General features: G+C 36.3%; 1 protein-coding gene across 3 annotated transcripts in view; it reads right to left on the bottom strand.

Moving 5' to 3' along the window:
• Positions 1–14,365, bottom strand: part of EPHA6 (EPH receptor A6) — an 887,146-nt gene extending 872,781 nt beyond the window's left edge. Inside the window, exon 1 of one of the 3 annotated variants that reach the window (XM_004773009.2) lies at positions 12,387–14,365. In XM_004773009.2, coding sequence (XP_004773066.1) covers positions 12,387–12,768 — 382 coding nt within the window. In that variant the 5' untranslated portion in view covers positions 12,769–14,365. The remainder of the gene's footprint in view (positions 1–12,386) is intronic. The other 2 variants (XM_004773010.2, XM_045088243.1) reach the window with 2 other exon arrangements.
• Positions 14,366–15,288: the final 923 nt, after the last annotated feature.

The following is a 15,288-nucleotide window of genomic DNA, read 5'->3' as shown; positions in this document are numbered from 1 at the left end:
TATTTTAGAGATAAATTAAAAATAGCCAATTCACATGGAACAGTCCCTCCTTTTACACTGAAATAGAATTAAGTAAAACTTTTAAATTGGAAGTTGAGAGCAACTGCATTGAACAGAATAATCTTGGACTTAGGGAATTAATATATCAGTGACAAATACAATAAAGAGGAAATTTATGGGTTTTTCCCTTAGTTTTATGGGCACCATATAAGCTTTGTAAATTCTGATGTCACGTCAGGAATAGAACTTTCCACTAAGCTAGTGGTGCATTTGGAGAATGGGATTCATGTTACAAGCATTATGTGTGTACAGTGTGGTATATATAAAGTTATAATCTTTTACAATTAAGATATTAAGCCTCAAAAAATATTATCAATCTAACAAGAGTCTGGCAAAAAGTCAGATTCCAACAGTCTAGGTTAATCATCTCCTGTGGGAGAAAATATTTCTGGCATAAAATTAAAATAATTTTTATGACATAGCAGTAACCATATTCCAGGTTCACATAATGATTAAAAGAGAAGAAATATATTAAACCAACTATAATATCCCTTATAATGATATTTATTTTTACAGGATAGAAATAATACCTGCACCAGCATATCATAATATAACAACAATAAAGATAGACGCATACAAAGATAGAAGTAATCCACTATGTTTATTGGCAGATTCCTAATTTTTTTTCTATTTTTTGTAACAGATTTCATTGTTTATGCACCACAGCCAGTGCTCCATACAATACATGCCCTTCATAATACCCACCACCAAGCTCCCCTAACCTCTCACCCCCCTCCCTTTCAAAACCCTCAGATTGTTTTTCAGAGTCCATAGTCTCTCATAGTTCATCCCCCCTCCAATTTCCCTCAACTCCTTTCTCCTCTCAGATTTCTAATTTTTTAACTAGTCATCTAAAATCCAATTTGTAAAGAGATCTATAATTATTTTAATTGTTTTTTTTTTCTTGAGAGTACACCTTTATATTGGAGGGAGGAGAAGAACCATAAAATGTTAGATTTGAAAATATGAATATTATTGTAATTTAGGAACCAAATTGATAGTTTTAAGAGATTTTGACATTCTAAATGTACAAATCTAAATGTCAACAGCTAATCACAGATAATCCGCTATTGATTTTTCCTTGTTTAAAAACACCAAGTTCTGGCAGCAATTTCTATCTCTATGTTTTATAGGTACATTTTTCAAATATAAAATGCAGGATTGATCAGACCGCAGTTTTCTTAATTTCCCAAGATAGATATTAGGGAATACCAGCAATTTCCAAGTTTTGAAACACTGCTAAAAATATTTAAAGGACTTAGGAAAGAGAATTAAAATAAAACAAGAAATTAACATAGTAGGAGATAGCAAGAACCTATAGAAGGATTTTAATCTTTAAATTAAATATAATATAAACAATATGGGTATTGCCAATTGTACCTTCATCTAAAGGTAAAATATTCAGTAGAAAAAAACACATATAATCCTCTAAAAGATTTTGTGGGGTTTTTTGGTAAAAGCAGCTACAATCATTAAATATATTTCTTAAAGAACCTGATAAAACCTTGAAAGAAAAAGCCAAGTTGTACCACTTACTTGAAAGTTTTTTGTTCAATGTAAGACATTACTTACTTGGATATTTACTTTGCATTTACATGCAGAATAAATTTTAATCTTTAAGTGCAGAGGAATGTAACTTTAAAATTTAAAATTCAATGTAACTTTAAAATTGAGGTCTCTGAAGGAGTTATTCATTTTAATTCTCTTATTAGTTTCATATATTCATGATGATGAATCCTGATAAAGGAGAGACTCATTTTCATTTCCCATGGGTAACTCAAGCTTATTTGTTTGTAAAGTTTTATGTTATTTCTCTTCATTTCATCTTTGCAATAATATATTGTTGATATTTAACTGTCAGGTATAGCTCTTCCATTCCACAACACTGCCCTAAAGGTCAGGAGTAGATCTTACTTATCTCATTTCTAGCAGTCACTCAAATTAATGGCCAATATATTAAATGAATATTTATTCTCAGTGTATCTATATATTAATTCATAGAACAGTAGTTTTATCTTTTCATCTCTGTAAAAAACGGTTCATAGATGTGAAGTTATCACAACTAATCCATATTAATTTGATATATAAATTAACATTTTAATTATTCACTGACACAGAAATAGCCTAATTAGTTAATCCTTAGGCTCTCGGAGCTTCCTAAAAATGGCTTGCCTTTGTATTTCCTGGGCCCAGCACAGTGGAAAAAAAGTAGCAAGTACCAATATATTTCATTTAAAAATTAGATGAAGGTACCCTTACTATGGGGTAGTTTGAGAATGTTAGAAAAAAAATTTATAAACAAGCCATGCAGTTTAAGAAATGAAGTGTTTAGGGCGCCTGTGTGGCTCAGTGGGTTAAGCCGCTGCCTTCGGCTCAGGTCATGATCCCAGGGTCCTGGGATTGAGTCCTGCATTGGGCTCTCTGCTCAGCAGGGAGCCTGCTTCCTCCTCTCTCTCTGCCTGCCTCTCTGCCTACTTGTGATCTCTCTCTGTCAAATGAATAAATAAAAATCTTTAATAAAAAAAAAGAAATGAAGTGTTTATACTTATGTAATAAAAACAAAAATGAATAAAAAGTCCAAAGGTAACTATAGCTATACTGCAATGAAAAAGTATTTGAACACTTTATTATAGAAACAAGCTTACAATTTTAACTGAATATAAGGCTTGGTTACATTTTTAGGAAAAAAAAAGAAACTTCATTTAGTTTTAATAGCATACTAAATCTTCCAAAATCTAACCTTTAAAATAAATTCTTAAATTTTAATTCTGCTTTACTAGGTAATAGGGCTCTTGAAAAAAACAATGCATACACAGATTTCTGATCATAAACTAGAGAATATTATAAAGATTCTTACATATTTAATTTTTATTAAACAAAGAACCAAACTGATATCTTTAATAACTTGGCTGAACTACAGTTTTTCTAAACTATAAAGTGAAGTTACTATACTATACAATGTAAGACAGTAAAAGTTATTGTACCTACCATAAGTATACTTTTGCTCTAATATAGTGTCATAAATATAACAGTAAAGTTGAAGCATGTTAATTTTAAGCAATATATTATAAAAACAGTATGTACTTCTGAAATTTGGGGTTTCTTTCCCAGATAAAATTGAGACCTCTTTCTGACTGCTCCCTCCCTCAATTATGCATATAAAACAGCCAAGCTAAGAGTGAATGTTCTAGTATCCTAAAATTGTCCTATTACACTCTTAGTTTTTTGTTGAGATATACTAATTGTAAACAAGGACACCAATGTATAGATTTTATTTAATTTTGGAAACTGACAAAACTCTTACAATTTTTTAAAATGTTATCTACTAGTTTGCTCAGCTATTTCCTATTACATTTAATATAATTAATTATATTCATATTATATTCATTTGCAGTCACAAAATAAACATTATCTAAGTATTCTTTAAATCCAGAGGGAGTTTGGAAGAAAAATTGCAGTTTGGGGTTTAAGTTTTAGCTAGGATTCTCATCAACAGACACTTCCATACTTGCAGAAATTAAGGAATCTAAATTCTCATTTATATCCAAGTACAGGTCATCAAGCAGGCCAAAAGCTAGAGGACTCATCAGTATCCCAGAAAAGCAGCTGAATGTATTTTTCATAACATGGACTGAAAGTACACACTTTAACCTCAATTCTTACTACAAAGGTCAATTAAAAGGTATGCTTGCTGCTATTTCATACTGGAATAAATCAGAATTTTATCCAAGATACCTAATGAGAGACCCCTTTGCCAAACGGGTTCAATTTTTAAGTAATACCATAATCCAGCTCTCTCTATCTCTATTTTTCTTTCATTTTGGTATCTGTATAATAACTTAGCTACTGCTTCATATTTAAAAGTAAATTTCAGTTACCTAAACTATCAATTTTTTATCAATTTTCAGTTATCTAAACTATCAGTTGGTCTCTGCACATTTTAATTCTCTATACACTTCATTTCTATTATCGTCAGTTATATTAAAGTATCATCTGTCAGCAACACAAGGAACAAATTTCTGCCTTTTAAAGTAAAAATTAAAATATATTAAGATATAATTCAACTCAAATTTAGGACAATCATTTATTAGTTTTTGATAATTCCTATCTGGAATACATAAAGGTATTTCTTAGTATACAAAAGAGTTATCCTTATTAACTTGCTTAAACATACCTATTAATAAACACCATAGGTAGGAAAATTTTGGTTTGTTGATTTTTTTTAATTGTGGGCAAATGTTTTCCTTATTCTAGATATTGCCCTTTATGTACTATCTAATAATGTGTTTCTCATTGCAAATTCATGTACTACAAAATATAAGTATCATAATACAGTATAACCAACCTGAAAGAATACATAATGATCCTACTGTTATTTTAAATTTAACATAATAAATGAATAATGTATATATTTTCATATATACCTACTTTTTATCAGCTCCAGATATTCACAAACGTAACATTATAAGACAAAAATAACATTAATTATTTCCACCTCCTGAACATCAAGTAAAGGAGTATACTTCCTATGATCAGAAAGTAAGAATGACTTTTGCACCTGAAGTTATGAAATGAAATAGAAGGAAGAGCAATGAATTCTCATTTATATCCAAGTACAGGTCATCAAGCAGGCCAAAAGCTAGAGGACTCATCAGTATCGCAGAAAAGCAACTGAATGTATTTTTCATAACATGGACTGAAAGTACACACTTTAACCTCAATTCTTACTACAAAGGTCAATTAAAAGGTATGCTTGCTGCTATTTCATACTGGAAACTTGCATTTTCGTTTTCAACATAAGTTACAGTTTTTAATAATTAAACCACCTTAAATAAACACATCAAAATATGCCGGTCTAATATCCTTTGAATAAAAGCTCACTCCACATGTCAGTCCATGGAAAGCCATTACATATGTGAAATATATTTTTTACCAAGAATATATTTTTAAGATGCACATTTGTTTTATCTTCAAATAATTAAATATATACCCATCATAAAACATTGGAAGATTCTTGTGAATCACTTTCATAAGTAAAATGCATAAAAGTTTGGTAGTATTTCTTTTCTCCCTTTCATTTCTTCCTAATAATCTCACTTATTATAAAATTCTTCATCTTATAAAAATTATCAAGTAACTAAAGATGATTCAACATCAACAGAGCAGACTGAGTTCCTAAAGAACAGAGACTATATGATAATCATCATTTTAGCCTCAGAACCCAACATAATTCCGGAGATGCTTAATATGTGATTGTTGAGTGACTTAACTTTGAAATAAAATGTAATATTAGATATTACTTTGAAGTAAGCGGTACAAAAATGTTCTATATGATGAGGTCTTATCATCAGGACTGCTATATATTATCACATAAAAATGTGTTTTTAAAGCATTTCTAATTGACTTTGTATCTGGTTTTAAGGAAACAAATTTTTCTTGCCAGATCTGAAAAGAGACTGGAAACTTGTCATTGAATTATACCTTCTTGGAGGGAAATTTCTCCTTGAACCCTTACATATGGTAAGTACACTACCTAGCAAATAGTAGACCTTCAATAAATACCTGTCTAAAGAGTGGATGTTTACATTTGGTTTTAAAATATCTGTGTGCTTTGGTGAGTGCTGTGAAGTGTGAAAACCTGGTGATTCACAGACCTGTACCCCTGGGGATAAAAATATATGTTTATAAAAAATAAAAAATTAAAAAAATTAAAATAAAATATCTACTATTGACAAATGAAGTTGTATATCCCATAAGAAGTTAAATGTTTATTGAATGAAAATAAATATAAAAATAGCATTTTTCAGAACATTCTAAGCACTCAAGTAAAATGTGAGATTTATCATTTTGAATGTATATTTAAGAATATTTGAAAATGTTTAAATAAAATCTCTTTAGAGTATGAATTTTCCAAATATACCCTAAGTATGTATGCCTATTAAGTTAGGACTATTTAGTTTCCTTATATTTAATAATGGCACTCATATAATATTAATAAAAGACAACTCAAAGTAATGGATAATTAACTAGTCAGGGAAATCTTTTAAATGACATGCAGTTTACTATTGTTTAGTGGAAAACCTGTTTCTTCCTTCACCCTGACCCAAGAATACCATATAAACTAAAATCTCATTTACTGTATCTCTTAGAAACTTTCTGAATATTGGTTTCCCTTCATTTTAGCAAAATGCAGAGAAAAAACAAAGACTAATGGAAAATATCTGAAACACATCCATTTTATATCTAGTATCACTTAGATTTTTTTTTGTTTTCAATAATGATAATCTGATCCTAACAGAAATGAATAAAACTGGTGCATAAGCCAAACTGCTCTTTTTAGCTAAAATCTAGATTCTGTTGGGATTACTATACTACTTTGTAAGGATGGACCCATTCACTTGTACCATTATCCTCTCTGATAAAAATATAGCTGTATATGGAAAATTATGTTAGAAATGCATTAACAAATGGCATTTGATCCAATATGAATACACGTTATGTATAACCACTTGAAATAGCAAAACTGTACTATTAAATTACATTTCAAAGCACAGTTTGAGCTGAATAAAATAGAAAATGAGAATTTCACCCCATCCCTCATATCTCATGTCAATTATCAGTACTTATATATAGCAAGGTAATTTTTATGGGAAGTAATTAAAAATTTGTTTGGATCCCATGGGGGAAAAATGATATAAATGTTGAATATCTACATTTATTTCTCTGTAAAGATAAGATTGTCCCATAAATTCTACTTCCCAAATGCACCTCAAATCCATCTTTTTTTCTCCATCTCTGTTACCACCACACTAGGTCAGGCCACTATAGCCACTCTCTTCAACAAACTGCAGCAAACTCCTAATTCTACTCTTGCCATCTGCCAATTATCTCTTTGCTCACTAGCCATAATGCTCTTAAAGTGAAAATTTGTTGAACTTTCTCAACAGTTTCCCATTTTACCTCGAATCATATTAAAACACTACTTCTTACCATGACTCCTTTTCTTCTCTATAGGATCTAGTTCCTAACCATCTTTAAAACCTTACACTGTGCTATTCTGTTCCGTGTTCAGTAAGCTCCAGTCACACTGAACACACATTTCTTCAAATGTGTCAAGCTTCATTTCCCTTCAAGATCACTGCCCAGGCAGTTCCCTATACCTAGAATGCAATTCTCTCTACTCTATGATCAGCTTTCTCCTCCCTAGAATGTGGCTCAAATGTCACGTCCCACTCTAATGAAATTACAAATTGATCAAAATTCTATAGACCCAGTATCTCAAATATGTTGCACACATTAAATATGCATTATTTAAAAAATTTTAAATTATTTTTTGAAAAAGAACATGATAGGTGTAGAAAAAATTTACTCCGTGTAAGTTTAGTTTGATTATAATTGACTGTACTTTGGGGAAAGTCAACCCATTTTGATTACTTAACTATATGTGTATTGATTTCCATGGTATTTACACTCCCCAAAAAGTGCTGAGTCAAAGACAAGGAAGAAACTTCTATTACTGCTGGAGTTTGACTGATGTACAGTATAAAATACTATCTATCCTCTCACCATTTTGGACAAAGGCAGTATGTAGTGAAAAGTACTCAGGTGTGTGAAGAAAAAGACTGAAACACGGTGCCTGCAATGGGGAAAAAAAATTGGGAGAAGGAAATACAAGAAATCTATAATGCCTTTTGAGCTAGTTTATACTGGCAATGATGAGAGAAGAAAGAAAAGGATTTCTACTCTAATATTTTTTCTTAAATATTTTATTTTTTTTTAAATATTTTATTTATTTATTTGACAGGCAGAGATCACAAGTAGGCAGAGAGGCAGGCAGAGAGAGAGGAGGAAGCAGGGTCCCTGCCAAGCAGAGAGCCTGATGCGGGGCTCTATCCAGGGATCCTGGGATCATGACCCAAGCCGAAGGCAGAGGCTTTAACCCACTGAGCCACCCATGCGCCCCTCTAATATTTTTCTTAACATTTAATTTTGTAACAGAAAAGTAATGCAAATCTATATAGAAAAGTTTGAAAGGATAAAAAAGTTAAAAAATAAACACTAAGTTGGTCTTATACCTTAGATATATATTTTTCCTCTTAAGAAGATCCATATAAAACCACTTTATTCATGGTACTTCTGGTTTGAAGAAGAGATTCTTAAAGAACACTATAATATTTACACATGAAAAAGTTTTTAGATATGGTCTCATACCAAACCCAGAGCAAACAATACTTATATGATCAATACATATAAAAGATTTTATCTTTCTACTTTGAATACTAATCATAGTGAATAATAATACAATGATTTATTCTATTTGTAAATATACGATAAATCTACATTATAGGTTGTTTTTGTACTTATAGTTAATTAGGAAGGCATGTGATTACAATCTCCTGCACCTTTACAACTATGAATAGTTTATCCATCATTTTTTTTTTATTTTTTTTTTTTATTTTTTTTATTTATCCATAAAAATTTAATCTAGGTGAAAGTTCTTTTAGAAAAATACTTTTTAAATCATCCAGTTTCTCCCATTTAACAAAATTTTCAATATTTTCAGTAAAGTTGACTCAAACTTTCTGAAAAATTTTCGATTCATCCCTTTCCATAAATATAAGAACAGTATTTAGCTTTACAGTTCGTGAACTGTACTTATGGAAGTTCAACTAATTTAAGGCTATAAATTTCATTAAGCAGATATTTTTCTGCTCAAGTATGCTCACCTGTATTTAAAAACAAATCAGTAGATTTTACATTCAATTTAATGAATTCAATGAAACTAACAAATCAGACTATTGTTTTGCTTGTTTACTTAATTTGTCCTGAGTTCTCTGGGAAAAAAAAACAAAAGATCAACTCACACAATGCTGGTAGTAAAATGAGTTCACTAGACCCTTGCATGCAAGCCATATTTTGCTTAAACAAATTATTTCAATATCTGATTATTTTTGGAAACATGACCTGAAGAAATAACTGAACTCTTTTTGGCTATACAGTACTATTTGCTAAAGCAGAGTAATCTTTGAATAAATGGATCCCTGGTGGCTATTAACCACTGTAATTGATAAACTTGGTTACTTACACATGAAACAAGATAATGCTTTATATTTACCTAAATTTCCAGAACAGAAATAAAAGCTTATGTAGAGAGAAAGTAGAATCTGTTATTTTTAAATAAAAATTGGCAACACCTAATAAATACTGTGGTTTTAAATAGAGGGAAAAGTAATGGAATAAGAGAAATTTGAACACAAATCATGTTTTCACTAACTTGATCAGATGAAGTGATCTAGGAAGCAACTCTACTTTCTGATCGATTCAAGGAGGTTTAGGTAATAGGAAGAGAGAGTCAAATTGATTTATTTTGTCTTTATAGTGCAGAGCTTCAGAGCCAGTTAAAGGGCAAGAGATGCTTCCCATAGTTAACTTACTCTCAGTACCTTGTTAAGCACCATGTTAAAAATTAGGTAGTTCACTTTTTTGTCATTTTCATTTTACCTTGCCTAAGTATGGAAAAATAGGAGAGGGGAAGAAGGTGAATCTATTCATTTCAACCATGATAGATTTTCATATAATTTGGTAAAAACAGATAAGTAACATTAAAAAACTTACTTTGTGAATATCCTTAATAAGAAAACAAGTTATATAAAAATGAAATTTTGCCCTCTAACAAATTTAAAAAATAAAACAAATTCCATTAACTCTTAGAAAAAGTTACTAGGAAAACAAATGCTATCTCCTTAAAATTAAGAAATAATCATATTACTAATATTTACTAACATGTGTATAACAAATCTAATTTACATTTTATATTATTTTTTATTGTATACACACTGTAATGGCCTGTTTTCAATGTTTAAAAACTGATATTTTTAATTCATGTTATTTATGAAACTGCAAGTTAAAAAAATTTCCAGAATGTTAATAATAATGTTCTAAAGTTTGACATTTTTAAACATTTATATGATGATTTCAGTATTCAAAAGTTATTTCAAAATAACACAAGGCGTAATTTCTAATCACTGAGTTTAGACTGTATAAAGCATTTTATAAGCTATCATTTGTGTATGATAAAAATGCCTGAGCATAGTTTCTCTATAATTTTGTATTGAAGAATTCCTAAATTTTACCCAGCTTAGACTTTAGGTAAAATATTAGTCAACTATAATCTTATGCATAGCCTGTGTTTCTATTGTAACAGTGAAAATTCAGAGCTTTAGTAGTTTACCTTTAATGATCCTACTTAATGGATGGGTAAACTGAGTATTATTCATTTACAGACACTGTTTAAGCAAATTGATGAAAACACATAAATTATATACATGGTAAATATTTTAGGTAAGATGTCTTTAAAAACTATGGGAAAGTCATGACAATAAACAAATAAAAATTATTGCAAAAGGATAACAAATAACTCCTCCATGCCCTTAAATTTAATATGAATGTGAAAGGTTATACTTTAACACTTGATGCATTTTGGTAGAATGGCACTTTAGTTGTTCGGAGATTCTTATATGTGTTTTATTTATGTTAGTTTCCTCAGGGCCTACAATGGTAACTAGTACATCACAGACACTTAATGAGAAACTAAATGCTGATTTAGGGAAATTATTGCATTGAAATAACTGTTAAAGATTTCTGGTAAATGACTCTTTTTTTAGTGAGGCTACTAAAGAGAGGTATATTAACATACTAAATACTAGCATATAGTACAATATAAATGTCTGAATTTCTGATTATTAAAAATTGTTTTTCTCTCCCTACAAAAAAAAGTTCAAGTAAATAATTTTATGTTATTTTTTACAATGTTCTATTTTCACAGAGATATATTAAGTAACTACCCCTTCAATATGTAAAGCCAATGGAAACAAATGAGGAATGTGTGTGTGGAGATATGCACCACCACAGACAAGTATGGCACTATAGGTGGCACTTATTTTCTTTATCTTCAAAGGCATGACAGTTATGTATGATTTCCAAATTTACATATGCATTTGTGATTGCAATCTAGCAGGTAAAAATAAAAAAAGAAAGAAAGAAAGAAAGAATGAATGAATGAATGAATGAATTAGGAAAATATGTCAAAGGTACCAGCCATATAAATAAGAATGATACTTATCCTGCATGATTATCTTTCCAAGTAAAATAAAATAGTCTTATGTTGACAACAAAAAAGGCTGTGTTGTTTTACTTGCCTTCTCATTCAATCTTCCCATCCTCACAAAGCAAGTGCACACTTTCATGTCATCTGACCTCCATTTTTATATCTGTAAGTTATTTCGAGACCTTACATGTTAATTGGTAACTAGAACTTAAGTTTTATATTTGAGATCTTTAGAAAAGTGTGACATAACAGGTGACATATTGATGGTCATCACAGTGCCAACGAAAGCATCCAGCCAGGTACATGCTGGAAAACTTTTATGGTGGTTCGCAGCGTGCTTCAAGGGATTTAGATTATGCAGGTGATATTTTTATAGATCCTTAAATATTCATTGCAGAAATCCACTGAGATATTTCTCATAAAGACTGTTGAACAGAAGAAAAGAAAATCTTCAAAATTCCCAGTGTTTTCTACTTGGTAAACCTGACTTCCACTTTTCACAGACTATTCAGTTTCACTTTAAACTTTACCTACTGAAACAAAGTCTTCTTGCTAAAAAATCTGCCCGTGACTCGACTTTATGAATAGGAGAGTCACAACTTGGAAATTCACACTTAATGTTTGTCTCCCCGCGCCCCACCCCCACCCCCACCCCTGCCATCTCAAGGAAGAAACCACAAAGAGAAATCTGGGCATCTGGTTCAGGAATGATTTCGAACAAGTCTACCTTCGGTCTGGATGGGGTAAGGGGGCTGCGGCAGGGCGAGGGCAGGATAGCTACCACACGCAGAAGGCTGGTCTCCGGTCCTAGAGTACAGCGGGAGCTATCTGCTTTCATGAAGGCAAGTGAGAGGCAGCTACATGTTACCGTGCTGCGAGCAACCGCGAAGGGCCGTAAGTCCGTTAAACGTGTGCCACAGAGCCTGACCTCCTGTGGAGACAGCACTGCCGGGAGAGGTCCCGCGGCCGCCCGCGGTGGGACCCAACTGCTGCTGGTGCCCACACATCCGTTTAAAGACATTAGGGAGCAAAAGGGACAGCAACTCCTGAGGTCGCCGGTCCCGGCGCTCTGGTGAGCGGACAACCTTTGACCTCTCCTGTGGCGAGCCCAGAGAAGCCTACCCGGGGACGAAGTTACCTGCAGGAGGCTACCAACGCACCGGTCCACAAAGCACCCGCCTCCTCCTGCCCCCTCCCCCTTCTTCTCCCAATCCCTTACCTTGGTTGTTGGAGACGTGACTGCAGTCGCCTGGCCAAGCTGTCAGCAGCGGCAAGAAGAACCCAAATTGCAAAAGAAATTCCCGGACTTCACAGCCCCCCATGACTCTCCCCAGCTCTCTTCTTCTCCCACTTAAAGAGAAGTGACAGCAGCGAGGCCAGGTGTTTTGCGTAGGGTAGGGGTCCGGGTCCACGTCTTCTTCCTCTTCCTCTTCCTCCTCCACCCGGCCCGCAGGAGGTGTCCCGGGGGGCCCCCCGCGCGAGGCCCCGGGGGCAGGGCACGAAGGTCCAGGCTGCCCAGGTGCAGGCGCAGCTGCTTCGGAGGAGGACGCTGCCTGCGGCGCCAGGGAGCTCCTGGCGGCTGTAAGCGAGCGGAATTGCATCCACCACCGTGTCCCGCTCGCGCGAGGACTATTCACTTGGGCCCGGGAGAGCGCGCGCGCAGGAGCGAGCTCGGGCTGTGGTTTGGGGGAGGGGAGGGAGGTGGCGGGGGAGGGCGCTCACGGGGGGAATCAGGGGAGGGACGGCCAGGTGCGGCGAGCAGTTCAGGCGGCCCGAGCGCCTCTCCGGACTGACGTGGGCACTTGCGGACCCCAAAGACGGAGAGACAGAGCAAGCGGCACGGGGATCGCGGGCACTCCTCGGGCCGGTGTGGCCAGAGCCCAGCAACCCAGGTGGCTCCGCGGGGCCGCGAGTAGTCCAAACGAGCTACGCACGGGCTGCGCCCCCAGCACCTCGCCTAGGTGGCGACGGCAGCGCTTGAACAGCGGACACCTCCAACTCCGCCGCGTGCGCGAAGAGCCTCGGCCTTGGCAGCCGCTTTCTAAGCATCTCTGAGGCCGGACTTAGTCCCCCAAGCACTTTGCTTCCCATTTCCCGGCAGCAGCGCCGGGCGCTTTAGGACTCGTCAGCCCCTGACACCGCTTCCCCCTGACTTCATATTTCCGCCGCTGGAGGGGGTAAGTGCTGTGGGCCAGTGCTCCTGCTCTGGAGCGAGCCTGGTGGCGGCCGCCAGCCTAACCCCTGCTCAGCTCGGATCGCCCGAACTTGCCCACTATGGCGAGCGCCTCAACTTTGTGGCCGCCTCCGCGGCTTCGAGTCCTAGTAAACCAAAAAGAGAGAGCAAGCCGCTGAGGAGAGTCACATCAGGCTGGATACCGGCGGGTGCCAGGCGCCGCGGCTCACTGAGGTCTTCGCGTCGCGTGTGGAGGTGACTTCGCGGTGGAGGTCACGAGCACTGTCGCAGTCATGGGTGCCGTGATTCCCGGGGCCCGGAGCGCCCCTGGGGTGCCCCCGGCGTGGCGGGGTAGGACCGTGCGCCCCGTACAGCCCGAAGGCTGAGAGGCGCGCGGCAACATCCGCGGCGTCGCCGAGTGCGCGGCGAGCGGACGGCTCTCTCCACGCAAGCCGCCCCCTCGCGGCACCTACTCCCTCCCAGCGCTCGGGTTGGTGGGAAGCAGCCGACTCACTGGCTACTTGCTGGGATCACGCGGCTCTCAGCGCAGGGCCGGGGCAGCACGCAGTGCTAGCAGAGAGAGGTCCCGCGGCCGTAGCCCTCACGCCCTCGCCCCGCGGCCGAGGCGGACGCAGAGGGCAGGGCCGAAACCGCCAGCTCTCGAGCTCCGCCAAACCTTGCGCTCGGCCTTCCTGGCAGCCGGGGCTCAGATGCTGCCAGTTCGGCGCTAGAGGGGGTTAGTCGACAACAAAAATGCCTCCACGGTTCGCAGGTAGAGGCGATTCCTCACGCAAGGAAGGAAAAAGGAAGGAGGAATGCTCTCAGACTAAACTTAATGCGGTTTGGTTTGGTTTGTATTGGTTTGTTTTGTTTTGTTTTTAGGGCGGCGCCGAGCAACCCATATCGTAGTGAGGGGTTCTGTAATAGTTCCGTAGTAGTTTATTCGCTGTTATAGTTATTAGCGTCATCATTTTCTTTCAGTCACAGTCTAGTGAGATTGAAAAGCCCCCCCTCAAAACTCAGGATATTTTGAAGACATATTTATGGCAACAGAGAAAGCTGAACCGAGAAGAGAAAAGAGCGGTATTATAAAGGGTAGAATGATACATTAAAGTGGGCAGAGGGCTATGGCCGTGGCAAGTGTCGGGGAAATGGTAGATCAAGGAGCAAAGGGTCAGCGTTCCACGCTTACAGAATTCTGGAAGAGAAAGGAGCCTCCCCTTGGATGTGTTTGCTGTCGTGTTTGTGTCATAGATGGTAGATGAAGTTCCGTTATTGGCTTCAATTCAACTGGAAGCGGAGAGACGAGGGCCCCGAGAAAGAGGTCGTCCGTCTAATTCAGCGGCGTGGAAAGAAATGTGAAATGCAAGCGGTTTGGGGAATGTAAGGAAGGTTTCTGATTGGTGACTGTACTTTCACTCTCCTTAGAAATTCGAACACTGCCTCTCTTTAAAGGTGTCCACGCCAATTTAAATATATGCAAATCGCTTATGAAAAGACAACCAAGTATGGAGTTTATCTATTCATACTTAAAGGAGTAAAATTTGATTTTACTACTGATTTTACCACCCTTTCTGATGTTGACTGACCATATGGGTATTTGCAGACTCAGCTTATAATTTGCAAACTGTAAAATTAAAAGACTGCTTTATACTGTAAATTGTTAAATCTAAATAAATGTTCTTAGAAGTGTTAAGGATTCATTATACTGATGACCAATCAATATTTTTTCCAACAATTTTTTACTTACTGTCAAAGAATGTATTTCCATGACCTTTCTAAAGTTAGATTTCAGTTTTTAAACTGGATTTCTATATTTACCCCGACCTACAGTTCACTTATACAACTTTTGTTTGTTTAAATAAGTCATAGTGAAGCATGACATAATATATTACTTACCTGGTCAAGTAATTGATAGTCATATTCTGTTTTTGGTTTTTAAGAAAAA

This window comes from Mustela putorius, unplaced genomic scaffold (assembly GCF_011764305.1).
Source record: "Mustela putorius furo isolate JIRA1106 unplaced genomic scaffold, ASM1176430v1.1 tig00003834_pilon_pilon_pilon, whole genome shotgun sequence".
In the NCBI taxonomy this organism is placed as follows: Eukaryota; Metazoa; Chordata; class Mammalia; order Carnivora; family Mustelidae; genus Mustela; species Mustela putorius.
This window is presented reverse-complemented; position numbering and strand designations above follow the sequence as displayed.